The 23,331-nt window shown below is 44.7% G+C and overlaps 1 protein-coding gene across 1 annotated transcript in view; it reads right to left on the minus strand.

The window, feature by feature from the left end:
- LOC139576662 (repulsive guidance molecule B-like) overlaps positions 1 to 3,651 on the minus strand; it is a 14,380-nt gene extending 10,729 nt beyond the window's left edge. Inside the window, exon 1 of the mRNA XM_071402991.1 lies at positions 3,000 to 3,651. Coding sequence (XP_071259092.1) covers positions 3,000 to 3,108 — 109 coding nt within the window. The 5' untranslated portion in view covers positions 3,109 to 3,651. The remainder of the gene's footprint in view (positions 1 to 2,999) is intronic.
- Between the last annotated feature and the right edge of the window lie 19,680 nt (positions 3,652 to 23,331).

Here is a 23,331-nt window from a genome sequence, read left to right on the forward strand (position 1 = left end):
ACACAGACCAGCTAGCTACACACACCACACCCTCAACACAATAACACAGACCAGCTAGCTACACGCACCACACCCTCAACACAATAACACACAGACCAGCTAGCTACACACACCACACCCTCAACACAATAACACACACCAGCTAGCTACACACACCACACCCTCAACACAATAACACAGACCAGCTAGCTACACACACACCACACCCTCAACACAATAACACACACACCAGCTAGCTACACACACCACACCCTCAACACAATAACACAGACCAGCTAGCTACACACACCACACCCTCAACACAATAACACAGACCAGCTAGCTACACACACCACACCCTCAACACAATAACACAGACCAGCTAGATACACACACCACACCCTCAACACAATAACACACACCAGCTAGCTACACACACCACACCCTCAACACAATAACACACACACTAGCTAGCTACACACACCACACCCTCAACACAATAACACAGACCAGCTAGCTACACACACACCACACCCTCAACACAATAACACACACACCAGCTAGCTACACACACCACACCCTCAACACAATAACACAGACCAGCTAGCTACACGCACCACACCCTCAACACAATAACACACACCAAGTCTTGTTACTAGCTAGCTAGCTACACACACAAACACACACACACCAAGTCTTGCTACTAGCTAGCCACACACACACACACACACACACACACACACACACACACACACACACACACACACACACACACACACACACACACACACACACACACACACACACACACACACACACACACACACCAACAACACTTTAACTCACACACCAGGTCATCTAAATAGTTGTTGTTTGTGTTGTATATATCTCCTCGTTGCAACATCTGACATTCACAATGAGACAGGACATGCTGATCAATTAAAAGTGCCAATCAATTAAATGCAATTATACTATAAAATGTGTTATATGGTGTCCTGAACTAACTTAGAAAAGTGAAATAGGACCAACTTCTAAATAGATCATTTGAAATGTAACTGATTTAAAATGTAAAGTCTTATTGGCAGGGAGCGTCAACGTGCTTTTCATGCATCTCAAACCGGCCCCATCCCCCTACTGAACAGAACTGTGCACAGACAGTGTCATGTCCAGCTGCCTGGGACTGTGTTAAATGAATTACCAGAGGTGTGACTGCTGCACACACACACACAAATACACACAAGAGTCAAAGAGAGCAGGCTGGATGACAGGGCCTGGGGTCTGGGTTATGGCTGGGGGACATCCAGAGAGGGGTGGTGGGCTGTCACAGTGCCAATCCAGAACAGGCCTCTCTGTGTAGGCACAGCAGTCAGCTAGCTCCGGGTCACAAGGGCAAACCCAGCCTCTATAGGATGACTTCAAGTACCCTAGCCCACTACCACCCTCTGGTATTCTAGTCTATTCTATTTACCAATCCTAGAGTTTCTGTATGATTTTATTCCCTTCTAATATATTTCAGATGATATGGTTCTATTCTATTCTGTGTTTTATTTCTATTTAACCTTTATTGATACATATTAATTCAATGAAGAACAAATGATTGATTACACTGTTTCCACATGGTTCTGTTCTTTTCTGGTTTATTACATTTCATTCTATTCTGTTGTCTCCATTTGGTCCTATTACACTGAACTCATATTCTTTTGTGTAGTAAAAGTACAAGTAGGCTCAAATGTATACATTTGTGACATAATTATACCGAATTATAATTTACATTCCCATGATTATTATAAGCCTACATTATTTTAAAACTGTGTCAACAAGCCTTTGTTAGTCTGGCTGGATGTAAAGGACCTGACACCAAGACATCAGCAGAGCCACACTTCCCTTACTCTATCAGCCATAGCGACCCACGGCAGAGCCACACTTCCCTTACTCTATCAGCCATAGCGACCCACGGCAGAGCCACACTTCCCTTACTCTATCAGCCATAACAACCCGCGGCAGAGCCACCCTTCCCTTTCTCTATCAGCCATAGCAACCCGCGGCAGAGCCACACTTCCCTTACTCTATCAGCCATAACAACCCGCGGCAGAGCCACCCTTCCCTTTCTCTATCAGCCATAGCGACCCGCGGCAGAGCCACACTTCCCTTACACTATCAGCCATAGCGACCCACGGCAGAGCCACACTTCCCTTACTCTATCAGCCATAACAACCCGCGGCAGAGCCACCCTTCCCTTTCTCTATCAGCCATAGCAACCCGCGGCAGAGCCACACTTCCCTTACTCTATCAGCCATAGCGACCCACGGCAGAGCCACCCTTCCCTTACTCTATCAACCATAGCGACCCACGGCAGAGCCACACTTCCCTTACACTATCAGCCATAGCGACCCACGGCAGAGCCACACTTCCCTTACTCTATCAGCCATAACAACCCGCGGCAGAGCCACACTTCCCTTACTCTATCAGCCATAGCGACCCACGGCAGAGCCACCCTTCCCTTACTCTATCAACCATAGCGACCCACGGCAGAGCCACCCTTCCCTTTCTCTATCAGCCATAGCGACCCACGGCAGAGCCACACTTCCCTTACTCTATCAGCCATAGCGACCCACGGCAGAGCCACCACGGGCGAAACTCCGGAGAAACAAGAGAGCGATGGGGGAGGAAACACTTTCCCTTCTGACTGCTGCGCTACCGTGGTCCGCGGGAGAGAGAAAGAGACAAGCAATATCAGACAATAACACAACGACGACGGGAGGTCCAGGTTCGAATACTCTCCAATAGGCTACAACACACAGGCCTATAAAATGCACTATAGACGAATCTTAACCACATGGAAGGCCAATCTGAAATTCCTAGTTTTGGCATTATTAACTGGTTATTAACTCACCATTAGCCTATAACTGTTAAGTCACATTCACAGCGCTCGATCTGAAGTTTTCCGCGGACAAGGAACTAGGTCCCGATGAGGCTACTGAGGAAAATTAAAAACATTTGAAGTTATCTAGTTAGCCTACCTCTGTGCGCCCCGTAACAGAGAGCGACGATCAGCAGCAGCAGCGGCCGCAGGGAAGGCGAGGATGCGAGGCGCTCAGCCCCGCGGTAACAACATCCGGCTCTCCCCATCCCCGTCCATGCAGGGCCAGGAGGGGAGAGGGGACAGGCAGCCACGGGGGAGAGGGGTGAGGTGCGGCGGCGGGGTTTCCGTTAAAGTCGGGCCTCTGCTCTCCTTCTCCCTCGCTCTCTTCTCCTTCCTCGCTTTTCTCTCCTTCCTCGCTCTTCTCTCCTTCCACTCCTCGGGTGCGCAGGGGCATTAAAGTGCAGAATCTACGCGGAATGCGATCGGTCAGGGAGGAGGAATGGAAAGAAAGGGAGAGGAGGGGGATAAGGGAAAAACAGTAGCGATTGAAAAATAGCAGTCCTTCCACCAAACACTTTCACTCCTTCTTCGCCCCCTGCATCAGATTTCCTGTCTCTAGCAGCGCTATTCCGTCCTGGTTGAGTTTAGTCTTGTTGTAGCAATAAATCTCGGCACCGCTCTCTCTCTCTCTCTCTCTCTCTTTCTCTCCAGGCCTCACCTAAGAATCCTCCCCTCTCCTCTCTTCCTCAGATCGATAGCAAATCAACCAAACCCTTTTGCGGAAAACCCGCCTCTGAGAGAGCAGGACCCGCCCGCCCTGTCAGCCTTGGGCTTCGCGGGGGAGAGAGAGAGCGAGAGAGAGAGAACACAAATTCCACCTAGACACCGTTGCCCTACAGCACTGGTTCTCAACCCTGGTCCTGGGGACCCAAAGGGGTGCACATTTTTGTTTTTGCCCTGGTACTACACAGCTGATTCAAATTATCAACTCATCGAAAGGCTTTGATGATTTGAATCAGGTGTGTAGTGCTGGGGCAAAAACAAAAATGTGCACCCCTTTGGGTCCCCAGGACCAGGATTGAGAACCATTGCCCTAGAGCACACAAAATACGACACATACCTCGGCCTAAACATCAGGTAACTTCCACAAAGCTGTGAACGATCTGAGAGACAAGGCGAGAAAGTCCTTCTATGCCATCAAAAGGAACATAAATTTTGACATACCAATTAGGATCTGGCTAAAAATACTTGAATCAGTTAGAGAACAAATTGCCCTTTATGGTTGTGAGGTCTGGGGTTCGCTCACCAACCAATAACTCACAAAATGGGACAAACACCAAATTGAGACTCCTCTGTGTACAACGTAAAACACCAAATAATGCATGCAGAGCAGAATTAGGACGATACCCGCTAATTATCAAAATCCAGAAAAGAGAAGTTAAATTCTACAACCAGCTAAAATGAAGCAATTCCCAAACCTTCCATAACAAAGCCATCACCAGAATAATTTACCTGGAGAAGAGCCCCCTAAGCAAGCTGGTCCTGAGGCTCTGTTCACAAACACAAACAGACCCCACAGAGCCCCAGGACAGCAACACAATTAGACCCAACCAAATCATGAGAAAACAAAAAGATAATTACTTGACACATTGGAAAGAATTTACACAAAAAACAGAGCAAACTAGAATGCTATTTGGCCCTAAACAGAGAGTACACAGTGGCAGAATACTTGACCACTGTAACTGACCCAAAATTAACTAAATATTTGACTATGTACATAATATGACATTTGAAATGTCTTTATTCTTTTGGAAAGTTTGTGAGTGTAATGTTTACTGCAAATGTTTTATTGTTTCTTTCACTTTTGTTTATTATCTATTTCACTTCCTTTGGCAATGTAAACATATGTTTCCCATGCCAATAAAGTCCCTTAAATTGAGAGATAGAGAGAGAGAGAGAGAGAGAGAGAGAGAGAGAGAGAGAGAGAGAGAGAGAGAGAGAGAGAGAGAGAGAGAGAGAGAGAGAGAGAGAGAGAGAGAGGAACAGTGTTCAGTTATTAAAAATAATAATGATAATGTATAGATGCAGTAAGGCATTTCAAGTCATTGTGGATCATCTTATATTATATTATATTATATTAATATTCAATATGGCAGCCAACACTAATGGCACCATGTGGTGTTGATTCTATTGCAGTTTAAGATGTGCAGAAAGATATCGTAGGGCAATTTGTCTTAATATGTAGGTCGAGCTGTTATTAGCCTGAAAAAAACTCTCTCCAGAAGCCAGACAAAGACTTAGACAAAGTAAAGTTTTACTCGCCCTAACTCATTATTATGATGACACTCTATCATGGCGAAACGTCTTAAAACCGACACTCATCATTTATGACCCCTCTCTCTGCCTCATCATATGCTTCCTGTGAGTCTATCTCAGGTTTCTCTGCTTCACAGCAACACACTCTGTCTGTCTGTCTGTCTGTCTGTCTGTCTGTCTGTCTGTCTGTCTGTCTGTCTGTCTGTCTGTCTGTCTGTCTGTCTGTCTGTCTGTCTGTCTGTCTGTCTGTCTGTCTGTCTGTCTGTCCTCTCCTTTAGTCCAGCTGGAATGTGCCAGGTGTTCGGGTACACTTAGACACCAGTAGGAATCTCTGTTCACATTAACATCACTGCTACTCAGTGTGGTCACGATGTGCGTGTGTGTGTGTGTGTTCTGTATGCTTGCCGGAGTATGGAACAGAGCGGCTCTGTGGATGGTGTGGTACAGGTAACGGCCAAAATAAAGGAAACACTAGCATAAAGTGTCTGAATTGGGCGTTGGGCCACCGCAAGCCGCCAGCGCCGCCAGGTGCTTCAATGTACCTTGGCATAGATTCTACAAGTGTCTGGAACTCTACTGGAGGGATGCGACACCATTCTTCCACGAGACATTCCATCATTTGGTGGTTTGTTGATAGTGGTGGAAAACGCTGTCTCAGGCGCCACTCCAGAATCTCCCATAAGTGTTCAGTTGGGTTGAGATCGTGTGACTGAGACACACACACACCCTAAAACCCACACCCTGAGAACCCTCTTTCAACGAGATCTCTTCTAGCCATGGTAGCCCAGGTAATGGGCAACTGGGTATTTCTATACATGACCCTAAGCATGATGGGATGTTTTATATGTTTAATAATCAAATCAAGAACCACACCTGTGTGGAAGGACCTGCTTTCAATATACTTTGTATCTCCCATTTACTCAAGTGAATCCTTTATTTTGGCAGTTACCTGTATGTTTGGTGTGTGTTATAAGTTGGTCAAATCAAAGCACATTTGACTTTGTCACATGCTTCGGAAACAACAGGGTTCGACTGACAGTGAAATGCTTACTTACGGGTTCTTTTCCAACAACGCAGAGTTAAGATACAACAATAAAAAAATGTATAGTTACATGAAGAATAAATTCACAGTGAATAACCGATAACAATAAAGAGTAAAAGTAACATGGCTATAAACAGGGAGGACTAGTACTGATTTGATGTGCAGGGGTATGAGGTAATTGAGGTAGCTATGTACAGATACGTGTGCAGAGGTAAATTGACTAGGCAACAGGATAGATAATAGACAGTAGCAGCAGCGTATGTGGTGGTGAGTGTGAATGTGTGTGTGTGTGTGTGTGTGTGTGTGTGTGTGTGTGTGTGTGTGTGTGTGTGTGTGTGTGTGTGTGTGTGTGTGTGTGTCCGTGTGCTATGCAGTGTGTGTGTTGGGATGTCAGTGTAAGTATGTGTGAGTGTGTGGGTAGAGTCCAGTGAGTGTGCATAGAGTCAGTGCAATAAAAGGCAAATGCAGGGAGTCCGATCATGTAATAACTACAGCTATGACTCATATGTACACCCCCCCCCATACTCACATCACACACCACACATACACATACGCCTTCCAATACCAGACAGAGTTGTGCTGTCGTTATGAGCAGTATTAAAAAGTTGCCCCCACCGTCCTTCAGCACACACACACACACACACACACACACACACACACACACACACACACACACACACACACACACACACACACACACACACACACACACACACACACACACACACACACACACACACACACACACACACACACACACACACACACTAAACTCGTCAGACATGGCCAGAGGAAATGATCCTCGTTAACCAGACACTGATATTAGATTACATCTGCTGTTTCCTGTTAGCTCCTCTCTGCTCTGGGGACTATCTCTTCACATCTTCTGGGATTGAGTCACATAGCTGGCTCTACACAACATGACGGGATGCGGATAATTATTTCAACATTAGTCTATTTCAGAGGGGTGAAAACACAAATGTTATTTTGGAGCCACCAGGTAAAGGCTCTTGAGTTCTTTACCTGGTCTGTCATTTCAGCAACAGGTACAAATGTTGCTTGGTTCAATTACAGCTCTCATCTGCTATTCATTAAGACTAATGTAACATCTCACACTAAACACAGATACACAAACACATTCTAATCACACACACAGACACAGAAATACACACTCGAACTGTGCACACACTTGACTCTATTCATCAAGCTAAATTCATATTTTCATACTAATCCATTTAATTACATCCACAGCTGAGCCTGGAGAGCAGGGGAGGCTGAAACTGACACACACACACACCCTTTCTTCACCTCCACACCTTCCATTCCTTTCCTCACTCCCACTTTTCTCCACACCTCCATCCCTCCCTCCTTCCATCTAACCGTCTTTCCCTCCCTCTCTCCATTCCCTCAAACAGCCCGTCTGTCACTACATGGCTCACACCTCTGTCTGCCAGGGAACACCTGCATACGTGTGTGCGTGTGTGTGTGTGTGTGTGTGTGTGTGTGTGTGTGTGTGTGTGTGTGTGTGTGTGTGTGTGTGTGTGTGTGCGTGTGCGCGTGCGTGTGCGTGCGTGTGTGTGTGCCTGTGTGTGTGTGTGTGTGTGTATGTATGTATGTGCATATGTACAGTACCAGTCAAAAGTTTGGACACACCTACTCATTCAAGGGTTTTTCTTTATTTTTACTATTTTCCACATTGTAGAATAATAGTAAAGACATCAACACTATGAAATAATACATATGGAATCATGTAGTAAACAAAAAAGTGTTCAACAAATCAAAATATATTTTATATTTGAGAAGTAGCCACCCTTTGCCTTGATGACAGCTTTGCACACTCAAATCAAAATCGAATCAAACTTTATTTGTGTAACGATGTGTGCTGTGAGTTGGGAAGCAAGTTCAGGGAGTGAGTGTTTTAATAAATAAACGCAACGTAATACAAAACACGAAACACGAACAACGCATAGACATAAGACAGGAACAGAAACTATAAAGCCTGGGGAAGGAACCAAAGGGAGTGACATATATAGGAAAGGTAACTGGGAAGTGATGGAGTCCAGGTGAGTCTGATGACGTGCAGGTGTGCTTAACGATGGTGACAGGTGTGCGCCATAATGAGCAGCCTGGTGACATAGAGGCCGGAGAGGGAGCACACGTGACAGTACCCCCTCCCCGATGCGCGGCTCCGGCCGCAGGACGCCGATCAAAGTGACGATCCCGGGGATCAGGAAGGTAACCTCTGCTGAGGCGCGGGAAACCTGTCAATCCAGCTGAGATGCAGGAGCATGGTGACCTAGAACCCCGGAGAGAGAGCATACCTGACGGTACCCCCTCCCCAGCGCATTCGGCTCCAGCCGCAGGACGCCAACCCAAGGGACGATTCCGGGGATTAGGTGCGGACCGGTCACCCCTGCTGATGCGCGGGAACCTGTCGCCAGCTGGGACACGTGAACCTGACAGACCGGCTGAGGCAGGGGAGCCTGGCGATCCAGCTGAGGCATGAAAGCCTGTAGCGGCTCCCAGACCTGCCGTCATTCCCACCGAAACCAAAACAAAACAAAAAACACTCCCTGATGCTTCCCTTAGGTGAGGCGTTATTCTGTAATGTGTGCGCTGAGAGTCGGGAAGCAAGTTCAGGGACTGAGTGTTTTAATAAATAAACGCAACACAATACAAACAAGAAACATGAACAATGCACAGACATGAAATTGAAACAGAAACAATAACGCCTGGGGAAGGAACCAAAGGGAGTGACATATATAGGGAAGGTAATCGGGGAAGTGATAGGGTCCAGGTGAGCCTGATAGCGCACAGGTGCGTGTAACGATGGTGACAGATGTGCGCCATAATGAGCAGCCTGGTGACCTAGAGGCCGGAGAGGGAGCACATGTGACAATTTGTCACATGCGCCGAATTCAACAAGTGAAGACCTTACCGTGAAATGCTTACTTACAAGACCTTATCCAACAGTGCAGTTCAAGAACAGTTAAGAAAATATTTACCAAATAAACTAAAGTAAAAAATTATAAAAAGTAAAACAATAAAATAACAATAACAAGGCTATATACAGGGGGTACCGGTACCGAGTCAATGTGAGGGGTACAGGTTAGTCAAGGTCATTTGTAAATGTAGGTAAGGGTGAAGTGACTACGCATTGATAATAAACAGCGAGTGGCAGAAGTGTACAAAACAAATGGAGGGGGGGTGGTGTCAATGTAAATAATCCGGTGGCCATTTGATTAATTGTTCAGCAGTCTTATGGCTTGGGGGTAGAAGCTGCTAAGGAGCCTTTTGGTCCTAGACTTGACATTCCGGCACTGCTTGCCGTGTGGTAGCAGAGAAAACAGTCTATGACTTGGGTGACTAGAGTCTCTGACAATTTTTTGGGCTTTCCTCTGACACTGCCTATTATAAAAGTCCTGGGTGGCAGGAAGCTTGGCCCCAGTGATGTACTGGGCCGTACGCACTACCTTCTGTAGTGCGTCAAGTTCAGATGCCGAGCAGTTGCCATACCAGGCGGCGATGCAACCGGACAGGATGCTCTCGATGGTGCAGCTGTAGAATATTTTGAGGATCTAAGGACCCATGCCAAATCTTTTCAGTCTCCTGAGGGGGAAAAGGTTTTGTCGTACCCTCTTCAAGACTGTCTTGGTGTGTTTAGACCATGAAAGTTCCTTGGTGATGTGGACACCAAGGAACTTGAAACTCTCGACACGCTCCACTACAGCCCCATTGATGTTAATGGGTGCCTGTTGGTCCACCTTTTCCTGTAGTCCACGATCAGCTCCTTTGTCTTGCTCACATTGAGGGATAGGTTGTTGTCCTGGCACCACACTGCCAGGTCTCTGACTTTCTCCCCATAGGCTGTCTCATCGTTGTCGGTGATCAGGCCAACCACTGTTGTGTCGTCAGCAAACTTAATGATGTTGTTGGAGTTGTGTTTGGCCACGCAGTCGTGGGTGAACAGGGAGTACAGGAGGGAACTAAGTACACACCCCTGAGGGGCCCCAGTGTTGAGGATCAGTGTGGTAGAAGTGTTGTTGCCTACCCTTACCACCTGGGGGTGGACCGTCAGGAAGTCCAGGATCCAGTTGCAGAGGGAGTAGTCAATTAACAGCATTCTCACATAGGTGTTCCTTTTATCCAGGTGGGAATGGGCAGTGTGGAGTGTGATTGAGATTGCGTCATCTGTGGATCTGTTTGGGCGGTATGCGAATTGGTGTGGGTCTAGGGTTTCCGGGAGGATGCTGTTGATGTGAACGATGACCAGCCTTTCAAAGCACTTCATGGCTACCGACATGAGTGCTATGGGGCAGTAATCATTTAGGCAGGTTACCTTCACTTCCTTGGGCACAGGGGCTATGGCGGTCTGCTTGAAACATGTAGGTATTACAGACTCAGTCAGGGAGAGGTTGAAAATGTCAGTGGAGACACTTGCCAGTTGGTCCGCGCATACTTTGAGTAACGTCCTGGTAATCCGTCTGGCCCTGCGGCTCTGTGAATTTTGACCTGTTTACATCGGCTACATTGCTCACATCGGCTACCGAGAGCGTTATCACACAGTCGTCCAGAACAGCTGGTTCTCTCGTGCATGCTTCAATGTTGCTTGCCTCGAAGCGAGCATAAAAGGCATTTAGCTCATCTGGTTGGCTTGCGTCACTGGGCAGCTCACGTCTGGGTTTCTATTCGTAATAGTTTTCAAGCCCTGCCACATCCGACGAGCTTCAAAGCCGGTGTAGTAGGAATCAGTCTTAATCCTGTATTGACGCTTTGCTTGTTTGATGGTTCTTCTGAGGGCATAGCGGGATTTCGTATAAGCGTCCATATTAGTGTCCTGCTCCTTGAAAGTGGCAGCTCTAGCCTTTAGCTTGATGCAGATGTTGCCTGTAATCCATGGCTTCTGTTTGGGATATGTACGTATGGTCACTGTGGGGACGACATCGTCGATGCACTTATTGATGAAGCCGATGACTGAGATGGTATACTCCTCAATGCCATTGGATGAATCCCGGAACATATTCCAGTCTGTGCTAGCAAAACAGTCCTGTAGCGTAGCATCCGCATCATCTGACCACTTCCGTATTGAGCAGGTCACTGGTACTTCCTGCTTTAGTTTTTGCTTGTAAACAGGAATCAGGAGGATAGAATTATGGTCAGATTTTCCAAATGAAGGGCGAGGGAGAGCTTTATATGCATCTCTGTGTGTGGAGTAAAGGTGGTCTAGAGTTTCTCTCCTCTGGTTGCACATGTGACATGCTGGTAGAAATGAGGTAAAACTGATTTAAGTTTGCCTGCATTAAGGTTCCCGGCCACTAGGAGCGCCGCTTCTGGATAAGAATTTTCTTGTTTGCTTATAGCCTTATAGAGTTGGTGTAGTGCAGTCTTAGTGCCAGCATCGGTTTGTGGTGGTAAATAGAAGGCTACGAATAATATAGATGAGAACTCTCTTGGTAGATAGTGTGGTCTACAGCTTATCATAAGATACTCTACCTCAGGCGAGCAATACCTCGAGACTTTAAATTAGACATCGCGCACCAACTGTTATTGACAAATAGACCCCCCCCCCCCATACACCTCGTCATACCAGACGTGGCTTCTCTGTTCTGCCGGTGCATGGAAAATTCCACCAGCTCTATATTATCCGTGTCGTGGTTCAGCCACGACTCAGTGAAACATAAGATTTTACAGTTTTTAATGTCCCGTTGGTTGGGTAATCTTGATCGTAGGTCATCCATTTTAATTTCCAATGATTGCACGTTGGCCAATAGAACGGATGGCAGTGGGAGTTTACTCGCTCGCCTACGAATTCTCAGAAGGCAGCCCGACCTCCGCCCCCTTTAACTCCGTCTTTTCTTCACGCAAATGACGGGGATTTTGGCCTGTTCCCGGGAAAGCAGTATATCCTTCTCGTTGGACTCGTTAAAAGAAAAAGCTTCTTCCAGTTCGAGGTGAATAATCGCTGTTCTGATGTCCAGAAGTTATTTTCGGTCATAAGAGACGGTATCAGCAACATTATGTACAAAATAAGTTTAAAAAATAAGTTACAAACAATGCAAAAAAACTCACAAAATAGCACAATTGGATAGGAGCATGTAAAACGTCAGCCATCCTCTCCGGCGCCATTTCACACTCTTGGCATTCTCTCGACCAGCTTCATGAGGAATGCTTTTCCAACAGTCTTGAAGGAGTTCCCACATATGCTGAGCACGTGTTGGCTGCTTTTCCTTCACTCTGTGGTCGAACTCATCCCAAACCATCTCAATTGGGTTGAGGTCAGGTGATTGTGGAGGTAAGGTTGTTCTGATGCAGCACTCCATCACTCTCCTTCTTGTGTGTTTTGGTTCATTGTCCTGTTGTAGCTGCAGAATGCTGTGGTAGCCATGCTGGTTAAGTGTGCCTTGAATTCTAAATAAATCACTGACAGTGTCACCAGCAAAGCACCCCCACACCATCACACCTCCTCCTCCATGCTTCACGGTGGGAACCACACATGCGGAGATCATCCATTCACCTACTCTGCGTCTCACAAAGACATGACGGTTGTAACCAAAATTCTCAAATTTGGACTCATCAGACCAAAGAACAGATTTCCACCGGTCTAATGTCTATTGCACGTGTTTCTTGGCCCAAGCAAGTCTCTTCTTATTATTGGTGTCCTTTAGTAGTGGTTTCTTAGCAGCAATTCGACCACGAAGGCCTGATTCCCACAGTCTCCTCGGAACAGATGATGTTGAGATGTGTCTGTTACTTGAACTCGTTGAAGCATTTATTTGGGCTACAATTTGAGGTGCAATTAACTCTAATGAACGTATCCTCTGCAGCAGAAGTAACTCTGGGTCTTCCTCCTTTCCTGTGGTGGTCCTCACGAGAGCCAGTTTCATCATAGCGCTTGATGTTTTTTGCGACTGCACTTAAAGAAACTTTTAAAGTACTTGACATTTTCCGGATTGACTGACCTTCATGTCTTAAAGTAATGATGGACTGTCGTTTCTCTTTGCTTATTTGAGCTGTTCTTGCCATAGTATCGACTTGGTGTTTTATCAAATAGGGCTATCTTCTGTATACCACCCCTACCTTTTCACAACACAACTGATTGGCTCAAATGCATTAAGGAAAGAAATGGAAAGAAATTCCAATTAGCTTTTAACAAGGCACACCTGTTAATTGAAATGCATTCCATGTGACTACCTCATGAAGCTGGTTGGCTCAAATGCATTAAGGAAAGAAATGGAAAGAAATTCCAATTAGCTTTTAACAAGGCACACCTGTTAATTGAAATGCATTCCATGTGACTACCTCATGAAGCTGGTTGAGAGAATGCCAAGAGTGTGTAAAGCTGTCATCAAGGCAAAGGGTGGCTACTTTGAAGAATGTCAAATACTAAATATATTTTGATTTATTTAACACTTTTTTGGTTACTACATGATTCCATATCTGTTATTACAATGTAGAAAATAGTACAAATAAAGAAAAACCCTTGAATGAGTAGGTGTGTACAAACGTTTGACTGATACTGTACAATTGAAGTCGGAGGTTTACATACACCTTAGCCAAATACATTTAAACTCAGTTTTTGTTTTTTTACAATTCCTGACATTTAATCCAAGTGAAAATTCCCTGTTTTAGGTCAGTTAGGATCACCACTTTATTTTAAGAATGTGAAATGTCAGAATAATAGTAGAGAGAATGATTTATTTCAGCTTTTATTTATTTCATCACACTCCCAGTGGGTCAGAAGTTTACATACACTCAATTAGTATTTGGTAGCATTGCCTTTAAATTGTATAACTTGGGTCGAACATTTCGGGTAGCCTTCCACAAGCTTCCCACAATAAGTTGGGTGAATTTTGGCCCATTCCTCCTGACAGAGCTGGTGTAACTGAGTTAGGTTGGTAGGCCTCCTTGATCACACACGCTTTTTCAGTTCTGCCCACACATTTTCTATAGGATTGAGGTCAGGGCTTTGTGATGGCCACTCCAATACCTTGACTTTGTTGTCCTTAAGCCATTTTGCCACAATTTTGAAAGTATGCTTGGGGTCATTGTCCATTTGGAAGACCCATTTGCGACTTGTGGAGGTCTACAGCAAAAATTTCTGAGGTCTTGGCTCATTTCTTTTGATTTCCCCATGATGTCAAGCAAAGAGGCACTGAGTCTGAAGGTAGGCCTTGAAATACATCCACAGGTACACCTCCAATTGACTCAAATTATGTCAATTAGCCTATCAGAAGCTTCTAAAGCGATGACATAATTTTCTGGAATTTCCCAAGCTGTTTAAATGCCCAGTCAACTTAGTGTATGTAAACTTCTGACCCACTGGAATTGTGATACGGTTAAAGTTAAATAATCTGTCTGCAAACAATTGTTGGAAAAATTACTTGTGTCATGCACAAAGTAGATGTGCCGACTTGCCAAAACTATAGTTTGTTAACAAGAAATGTGTGGACTGGTTGAAAAACAAGTTTTAATGACTCCAACCTAAGTGTATGTAAACTTCTGACTTCAACTGTATGTCTCAGTTTTTAAAACCAGGTCAGGGAACACCTGTGACCTGTGTATGTAGCTATTGTTGCTCCAGTCTGACCCCAAAGTCTATCCAGAGCAGGGGTCACAGAGACACAGTGAGCCAGCCATTAGCCAGGCCCTTCCTGAGTAAATACAGCCTCACAGACAGATTCTTTTGTCTACTGGTGCATGGACGATAAGAGATACAAACAGTTTAAATGTAATTTTCATTTACCTGGCTGAGTAGGATTGGAACAGAATAAGACCACAGTCTCGGGACTCCTAGCCCTGGGACTCACCTGGGAACTGATAGCAGCTATTATTGTGCTAAATAGCAAAGAACCCCACACAACCCCCCTCCCCCCACCACACACACACAAGGGGCCATTACCAGGCCTGGGTTTGTGTTTGGGTGTGAGGGGTCATAAAATCACAGGACAGCAGAACGCTGAGCTACACACACACACACACACACACACACAAACACACACAGGGGTGGTCAGAGTACGAAAGTCACAGGTATCTGATGTGACCTGATGAGAGTCAATGATAAAGCTCCCTATGACAACATGTGTCTCTGTGTTGTGAGGTTAGTAGGTAACTCAACCCTATAATGGTGTGTTTCACTTGGATATCTCTGTCTCTTACAGTACATCTTACCTTACCACCTATCTTACCTTACCTCACATACTCGCCTTACCTCACATGTGCCTTACCGCTCAGTACCTTAGGTTACACTCAGCTATCAGACTGGACTGTGTGTCTAGATAACACTCATCAGGTGAGACAGAAAGAGAAAGAGAGTGTAAGAGGAACTGGAGGTAGAGAAAAAAGAGAGATAGATGAGATAGATATGTAAATCACATTGTTGAAGAATGTGTAAGATGGTTGGGGTGGATGGGACACAGATATCTTGTCTCTGATTGGTTCCTACATTATTCCGGACCAATAGCAGAGCAGAGCAGAGCTGTGCCTCTCCCAGCCATACAAAGAGCTTCCTTAATCGCTGGTCCCGGCCCCCTGGCAGGGAAGACAACAAAGCTCCTATTCCACATCACTCTCCTTCTCTCCTTCTCCATCCCTAATTATCCTATTCCACCTCCCTTTCACTCTCTGGAGCAATGTTGTCCTCACCTCACCCTCCTCAATGTCTTCTCTTCCCCTTCTCCTCCTCTCTTCTTCCTCTCCTCCTCTTCTTTTCCCCCATCTTTTCCTCTCATATAGGCCTTGCCTCTACAACATCTGAAACAGGCAGCTGATAGACAAACAGGGTGGGGGAGTAACTGATTACATGTAATCTGATTACAAAAAAACTGCAACTGTAATCATTTATGTTACCAGCAAAAATATTGTAATCCAATTACAGATACTTAAAAAAACATAGATGATTACTTGGATTACTTTTAAATTCAGAAAGGATGTTTACGGGAAAAAAAACATTGACACCTTTCTGTTTTCTCAATGAAGTTCAATTCAGCATTGAAAAAAGGCACAAGTTTAAGTTTGTTCTACCTGAGCGAGTTCATCTCTGGTCCCGGCCCCCCTGGCCTGGTCATCAGAGTGTGTGATGACCAACTGGGGGGTGTCTTCTCTGACATCTTAAACCTACCCCTGTCCCAGGCTGCCCAGCTGCATTAATAAGGAGACCACCATCGTCCCAGTGCCCAAGAAAAACAAGGTGACATGCCCAAATGACTATCGCCCGTCACGCTGACCTCGGTCATCATGAAGTGCTTCAAGAGTCTGGTCATGGCCCACATCAAGGCCAGCATGCCAGGCATACTGGACCCACTTCAATTTGCCTACCGCTCCAACAGATCCACTTAAGATACCATTTCCATTGCTATTCACACAGCCGCAACAAATTTGGACAAGAAGAACAAATATGTGAGAATGCTGTTAATTGACTACAGTTAAGCATTCAACACTATTGTTCCTTCCAAGCTTGACACCAAGAGCCGTGGGTCTGGACACCACTCTCTGCAACTGGAGCCGAGACTTCCTGATGGGCAGACTACAGGCTGTGAGGGTTGGCAACAACACCTCCTCCACACTGACTCTTAACACAGGGGAACCCTAGGAAGGAGGTCTGTGAACTGGCATTGTCATGTCATGACAACAACCTCTCCCTCAATGTCAACAAAACAAAGGAGTTTGTCACACCCTGATCTGTTTCACCTGTCTTTGTGCTTGTCTCCACCCCCCTCCAGGTGTCGCCCATCTTCCTCATTATCCTCTGTGTATTTATACCTGTGTTCTCTGTTTGTCTGTTGCCAGTTCTTCTTGTCTTGTCAGGTCTTACCTGCGTATTTTCCCATCTCCCTGCTTTCTCAAGTTCTGTTTCCTAGTTTCCCCGGTTCTGACCATTCTGCCTGTCCTGACCCCGAGCATGCCTGCTGTTCTGTACCTTATTGACTCTGCCCTGGATTACATACCTCTGCCTGCCTTTGACCTGTCTTTTGCCTGCCCCCTGTTTGGGTCAATAAACATCTGTGACTAGCTGTCTGCATCTGGGTCTTATCCTCATTTCTGATAGAGTTGATTTTTGACTTTGGGAAGTGGAGGGAACATGCACCAATCCACATCAATGGGACTGTAGTAGAGAGAGTCACAAGTTTTATGTTCCTTGGAATCCACATCACTGAGGGCTTGTCATGGACCAACAACACCAACACTTTAAAAAATATTTGTAAATATATTTCCCCTTAACCCTACCACCCCTCCCCTAATTCGAGTAAACTAATGGACAACAAACTCAGGCTTTTATTCCAACTTATACATACTAAACACATTTTACAGACACAATATATTTTACAATAGTTATCTTTTATTTGTTTTTAGTCCCACCATTCAGCGACCCTTAACCCCTCCCATCTTCCTCTGAAGACCATCCAGTTTAGATTTTTATTTGCCATATATTGTGCTGTTTCACAAAAGTTCTGAACCTATATACATTTTATGGACACAGTATATTTTACATAGTATATTTGGAAACAGTATATTTTACAAACTACACAGTAATGTAAAAGTTGTATTTTTTTGTGATCCAATACATAACAGTACACATCATAATTTGGTTGTATTCCAGAGATATTAGAACAATTATCTGGATCCGCTATGATGCTGGAGGGATCTAAATTGTGGATTTGAAAGAAAATATGAATCATAAGCGTAAAATGACACCTTTGATTTTAAGCCCTGGACTTCTAGACCCTTGATATTATTGTTCAATGTAATTTTAATAGCCAATGTTTCGATCAAATCAAATCAAATCAAGTTTATTTTATATAGCCCTTCGTACATCAGCTAATATCTCGAAGTGCTGTACAGAAACCCAGCCTAAAACCCCAAACAGCAAGCAATGCAGGTGTAGAAGCACGATGGCCTTAATAAATAGATATGCTGATAATGGACAACCTTGTTTTTCTCCACTTGACAATTTAATACTCTGAGATGTAGCCATATTTACTATTTTACACCTAGAGTTACAATACATAACTTTAACCCATTGTTTTAGAGATTCTCCACTCTTGTCATGAAGGGGCAACAGCGTCAGTGCAGTCTTTGATATTATTGACCATAACCTGTTGTTGAGAAAACATATGTTATGGCTTTTCAAAATCTGCCATATAGTGGATTCAGAGCTATCTATCTAATATATTTTCTTTAATGGAAGTTTCGCTAATGTCAATCAAGTAAAGTGTGGTGTACCGCAGGCCCTCTACTCTTTTCTATTTTTACCAATGACCTGCCACTGGCATTAAATAAAGCATGTGTGTCCATGTATGCTGATGATTCAACCATATACACATCAGCAACCACAGCTAATGAAGCCACTTAAACTTTGGCTAAGGGTTGAGGAAAGACTGACTTTATAAGAAACATTAATGTGTTGGAAAATCAAAATTGTTTGCATAGTCAACTTACACACAGCACTGACACACACTTACCCCACCAGACATACCACCAGGGGTCTTTTCACAGTCCCCATGTCCAGTACAGAGCCATGAGTGTATGGAACTATTTTTCATCTTATATAGTGCAATTACAGCTGCAAGTCTCTTGGGGTATTTCTCTATAAGCTTGGCACATCTAGCCACTGGGATTTTTGCCCATTCTTCAAGGCAAAACTGCTCCAGCTCCTTCAAGTTGGATGGGTTCCGCTGGTGTACAACAATCTTTAAGTCATACCACAGATTTTCAATTGGATTGAGGTCTGGGCTTTGATTAGGCCATTCCAAGACATTTAAATGTTTCCCCTTAAACCACTCAAGTGTTGCTTTAGCAGTATGCTTAGCATCATTGTCCTGCTAGAAGGTGAACCTCCGTCCCAGTCTCAAATCTCTGGAAGACTGAAACAGGTTTTCCTCAAGAATTTCCCCGTATTTAGTGCCATCCATCATTCATTAAATTCTGACCAGTTTCCCAGTCCCTGCCACCACCATGCTTCACTGTGGGGATGGTGTTGCGCCAGACGTAGAGTTTTCCTTGATGGCCAAAAAGCAAAGTTTTAGTCTAATCTGACGGGAGTACCTTCTTCCATATGTTTGGGGAGTCTCCCACATGTCTTTTGGCGAACACCAAATGTCTTTGCTTATTTTTTTCTTTAAACAGTGGCTTTTATCTGGCCACTCTTCCGTAAAACCCAGCTCTGTGGAGTGTAAGACAAAGTCGTTCTATGGACAGATACTCCAATCTCTGCTGTGCTTTGCAGCTCCTTCAGGGTTATCTTTGGTCTCTTTGCTGCCCCTCTGACTAATGCCCTCCTTTCCTGGTCCGTGAGTTATGGTGGGCGGCACTCACTTGGCAGGTTTGTTGTGGTGCCATATTCTTTCCATTTTTTAATAATGGATTTAATGGTTCTCCGTGGGATGTTCAAAGTTTCGGATATTTTCTTATAACCCAACCCTGATCTGTACTTCCCCACAACTTTGTCCTGACCTGTTTGGAGAGCTCCTTGGTCTTCATGGTGCCCCTTGCTTAGTGGTGTTGCAGACTCTGGGGCCTTTCAGAACAGGTGTATATATACTGAGATCATGTGACAGATCATGTGACACTTAGATTGCACACATGTGGAATTTACTTAACTAATTATGTGACTTCTGAAGGTAATTGGTTGCACCAGATCTTATTTAGGGGCTTCATAGCAAAAGGGGTGAATGCATACGCACGCACCACTTTTCCGTTTAAAAAATAAATCTCACTTCACCAATTTAGACTATTATGTGTATGTGCATTACATGAAATCCAAATAAAATACATTTTAATTAAAGGTTGTAGTGCAATAAAATAGGAAAACACGCCAAGGGGGATGAATAATTTTGCAAGGCACTGTAAAATGTAGAGTCTTCTGTCTGTAATGTCTTTTTCGTTATATGTCGGACCCCAGTAAGACTAGCTGTCGGCTAATGGGGATCCTAATAAATCAAATCAAATCTACTTCCTAAGGAGACTGAAGAAATGTGTCATGCCGCTCCGGGTCCTCTCCAAATACTACCGCTGCACCATTCTGAGCGTCCTGACCGGTTGCATCATGGCCTGGTACGGGAATTGCATCATCTACGACCGCAAGGCCCTCTAGCAGGTGGCGAAGATGGCCCAGCACATCACTGTGACCGTGCTTTCACCCATCCAGGACATCTACTCGAAATGGTGCCTGAGGAGGGCACGCAGCATCATCAAGGTCCCCACACAATCCAGCCACGAGCTGTTCTCTCTCTTACCATCGGGCATGCGCTATCGGAGCATGACTTTCTATCTACAAGCCATCAGGCTGCTGAACACTTGAAATGGACTGACCACCTGCTCTGATTCTCTGCGTCTTAGCACACATCACAACTGTTGCTACCAGACTCACACTTGCCCCCCATCCCCCCTTCCTCAATACACGTGTAAATATTGTACTATAAATTGTTCCTTCCTGTATTATATTTATGCTAAAATATATCTATATATATGTTCATTTTATGTTCGTATTCTTTTTTTTTTTTTTACTATTTCTTAATGTTGATGCCTTGTCGAGAAGGAACCTGCATGTAAGCATTTCGTTGGACAATGTATACCATGAGTATACTCATGTATACCATGAGTATACCCATACTCACACACTGAGTGGAACAGCTGAGGAATGTAATAAGGCAGAGGAGAATCATAGTGGTCGGATTGGATGAATGTTTGTGTGTCTGTTTGTCAGGGCAGCTGTGTCTCTCTCTCTCTCTCTCTCTCTCTCTCTCTCTCTCTCTCTCTCACACACACACACACACACACACACACACACACACACACACACACACACACACACACACACACACACACACACACACACACACACACACACACACACACACACACACACACACACACACACACACACACACACCCATCCATCCATCCATGAATTGAAGAGGGCAGTCCATAAGTACAGATAAAGGATATCAAGGATCTGGAAGGATTCTGTATGGAGGAATGGTCTAAGACACCTACCAATTTGTTCTCCAACGCATAAAACATTTTAGAAAAAGTCTCAGTGCCGTTATCCTTGCAAGGTGAGGTATTTTGAACCCTACCTTTTTGAGAGAAAAAAACTCATTCTGATTGGCTGGGCCTGACTCCCCAGTGGGTCGGCCATATGGCTGCGCCCCTGCCCAGTCGTGAAATCCATAGATTAGACCCTAACGAATTTATTTAAATTGACTGACTTCCTTATATGAACTGTGACTCAGCAAAATCTTTAAAATTGTAGCATGTTGCGTTTATATTTTTGTTCAGTATAGCTCAGTATTTGAATTATTTATTTTAAACAGTAATTTTTCCTAATCTTTATCAAAGGTGTCAATCATTTCGGACCCCACTGTATACACACACCAGCCAAGTTGCTCAAGATCTAAGGCAAAATTGGACGTCCGTCCAGGTAGCCAGGACGTCGGGAGATGATTTCAAAACCAGCCTCTAGGAACAATGGTGAGTGAATCACAGAGGTGCTGGGGGCTGCCTTAATCGACATCAGACTGCCTTGCCGGCTCATGATTCGAACAATCAACCTTCAAGTTAATGTTCCAACGCTCTAACTCTTAGGCTACCTGCCACCTGGAAGTAGATAAAGGGCTTCATTGACAAAATCCTGAAGTGTACCTTTAACCCTTACCTTAACCATTTGGAATTCATAACTAAACGTTACAGTTGTGTTGTTTTTGGTTTAACCCTATCCCAAACCTTAACCCTTACCTTAAACATTTGGAATTAATGTTAAACTTAACCTTCTAAATTTGACGTTTATGGACAAACGTCGGATTCTGAAGTGAGACTGTGAGAGCTTGTTGCACACTTATAGAAAGAAAGTCAGAGGCAGGGTTGTTACACAGGTGTAGGTTAGGCAACACACCTGGTGGAGGTGTGGGTTGAGTTGATTCTTGCAAGGATGCAACACAGCATCTCATGACAGTCATCATGGTTCTGAGACAATGAGACAGGCTCATTCACAGACGTCTCTCTCTCCTCCCTCTCGCTCTCTCCCAGATGGAGGGATCAGATCAGAGGTATAGTGAGGCTCCAGGCTGCAGATGGTCTGGTCTCCAGGCAGCTTCCTGATCCCCCGGAGAACGGAACACAGACATACATACAGACAGACAAAGCAGGTGTATGTGTAATGTAGGAATATGAGCAGAGAAGAACACAGAGAGAGAGAGAGAGAGAGAGAGAGAGAGAGAGAGAGAGAGAGAGAGAGAGAGAGAGAGAGAGAGAGAGAGAGAGAGAGAGAGAGAGAGAGAGAGAGAGAGAGAGAGAGAGAGAGAGAGAGAGAGAGAGAGAGAGAGAGAGAGAGAGAAAGAAAGAAAGAAAGAAAGAAAGAAAGAAAGAAAGAAAGAAAGAAAGAAAGAAAGAGAGGGAGGGAGAGAGAGCTAGAGAGAAACAGAGGGAGAGGAGAGAGAGAGTGTGCAAGAGAGAGCTAGAGAGAGAGAAAGAGATGGCGGTATGTGTGTGTATAAATCACTCATAGAGCAGACACATACTGTATTTCTCTGGGTGTTTGTTAATGAGGCCCAAACACAGGTGAAGGCCTCACATTCCACCAGCCAGGCTCCTGACAGATATACAGAGGAATAGAGGGGGGAGATGGAGAGTAAGAGAAAGGGGAGGATTGGGGGTAGAGAGGGGGGGAGGGGGGGGTTAAGAGAGAGGAGAAAAGGAGGAGAGGCCGTTGAGAGAAAGAGGGCTGAGAAAGGAGGAGAGAGGGGGAATAGAGAGAGAGGGAAAGAGACTGGGTTTGGGGGAGAAAGAGAGATGTTAAATACAGATGTTGTATCTTAATTTGATCACTCTTTTGTTGATGATCATTTCCTGCGAAGGCTTCTAAAGTTTGTAATTCATTCTTTGAAATTTTAGACTTGATTTGCCCTAATGAAAAATGTATCATCCCCTACAAAAACATCCATTAATTATAATCCACTTAACAATTCCCATTTCCTGTTGCTGCAGGACTATTTTCCAACTGTAGCAAACTGGCTCAAATTAAGATCCTACATCTGTAGGATCATGCTAAACCTTCCCTCCTTTTCCAGCTGTTAAAAACAGATGAAGGGAGCCCCTCTCTTCTCCCTATCCTCCTCTGCCCCCCTATGGGATAGAG

Source organism: Salvelinus alpinus, chromosome 5, assembly GCF_045679555.1.
Source record: "Salvelinus alpinus chromosome 5, SLU_Salpinus.1, whole genome shotgun sequence".
In the NCBI taxonomy this organism is placed as follows: Eukaryota; Metazoa; Chordata; class Actinopteri; order Salmoniformes; family Salmonidae; genus Salvelinus; species Salvelinus alpinus.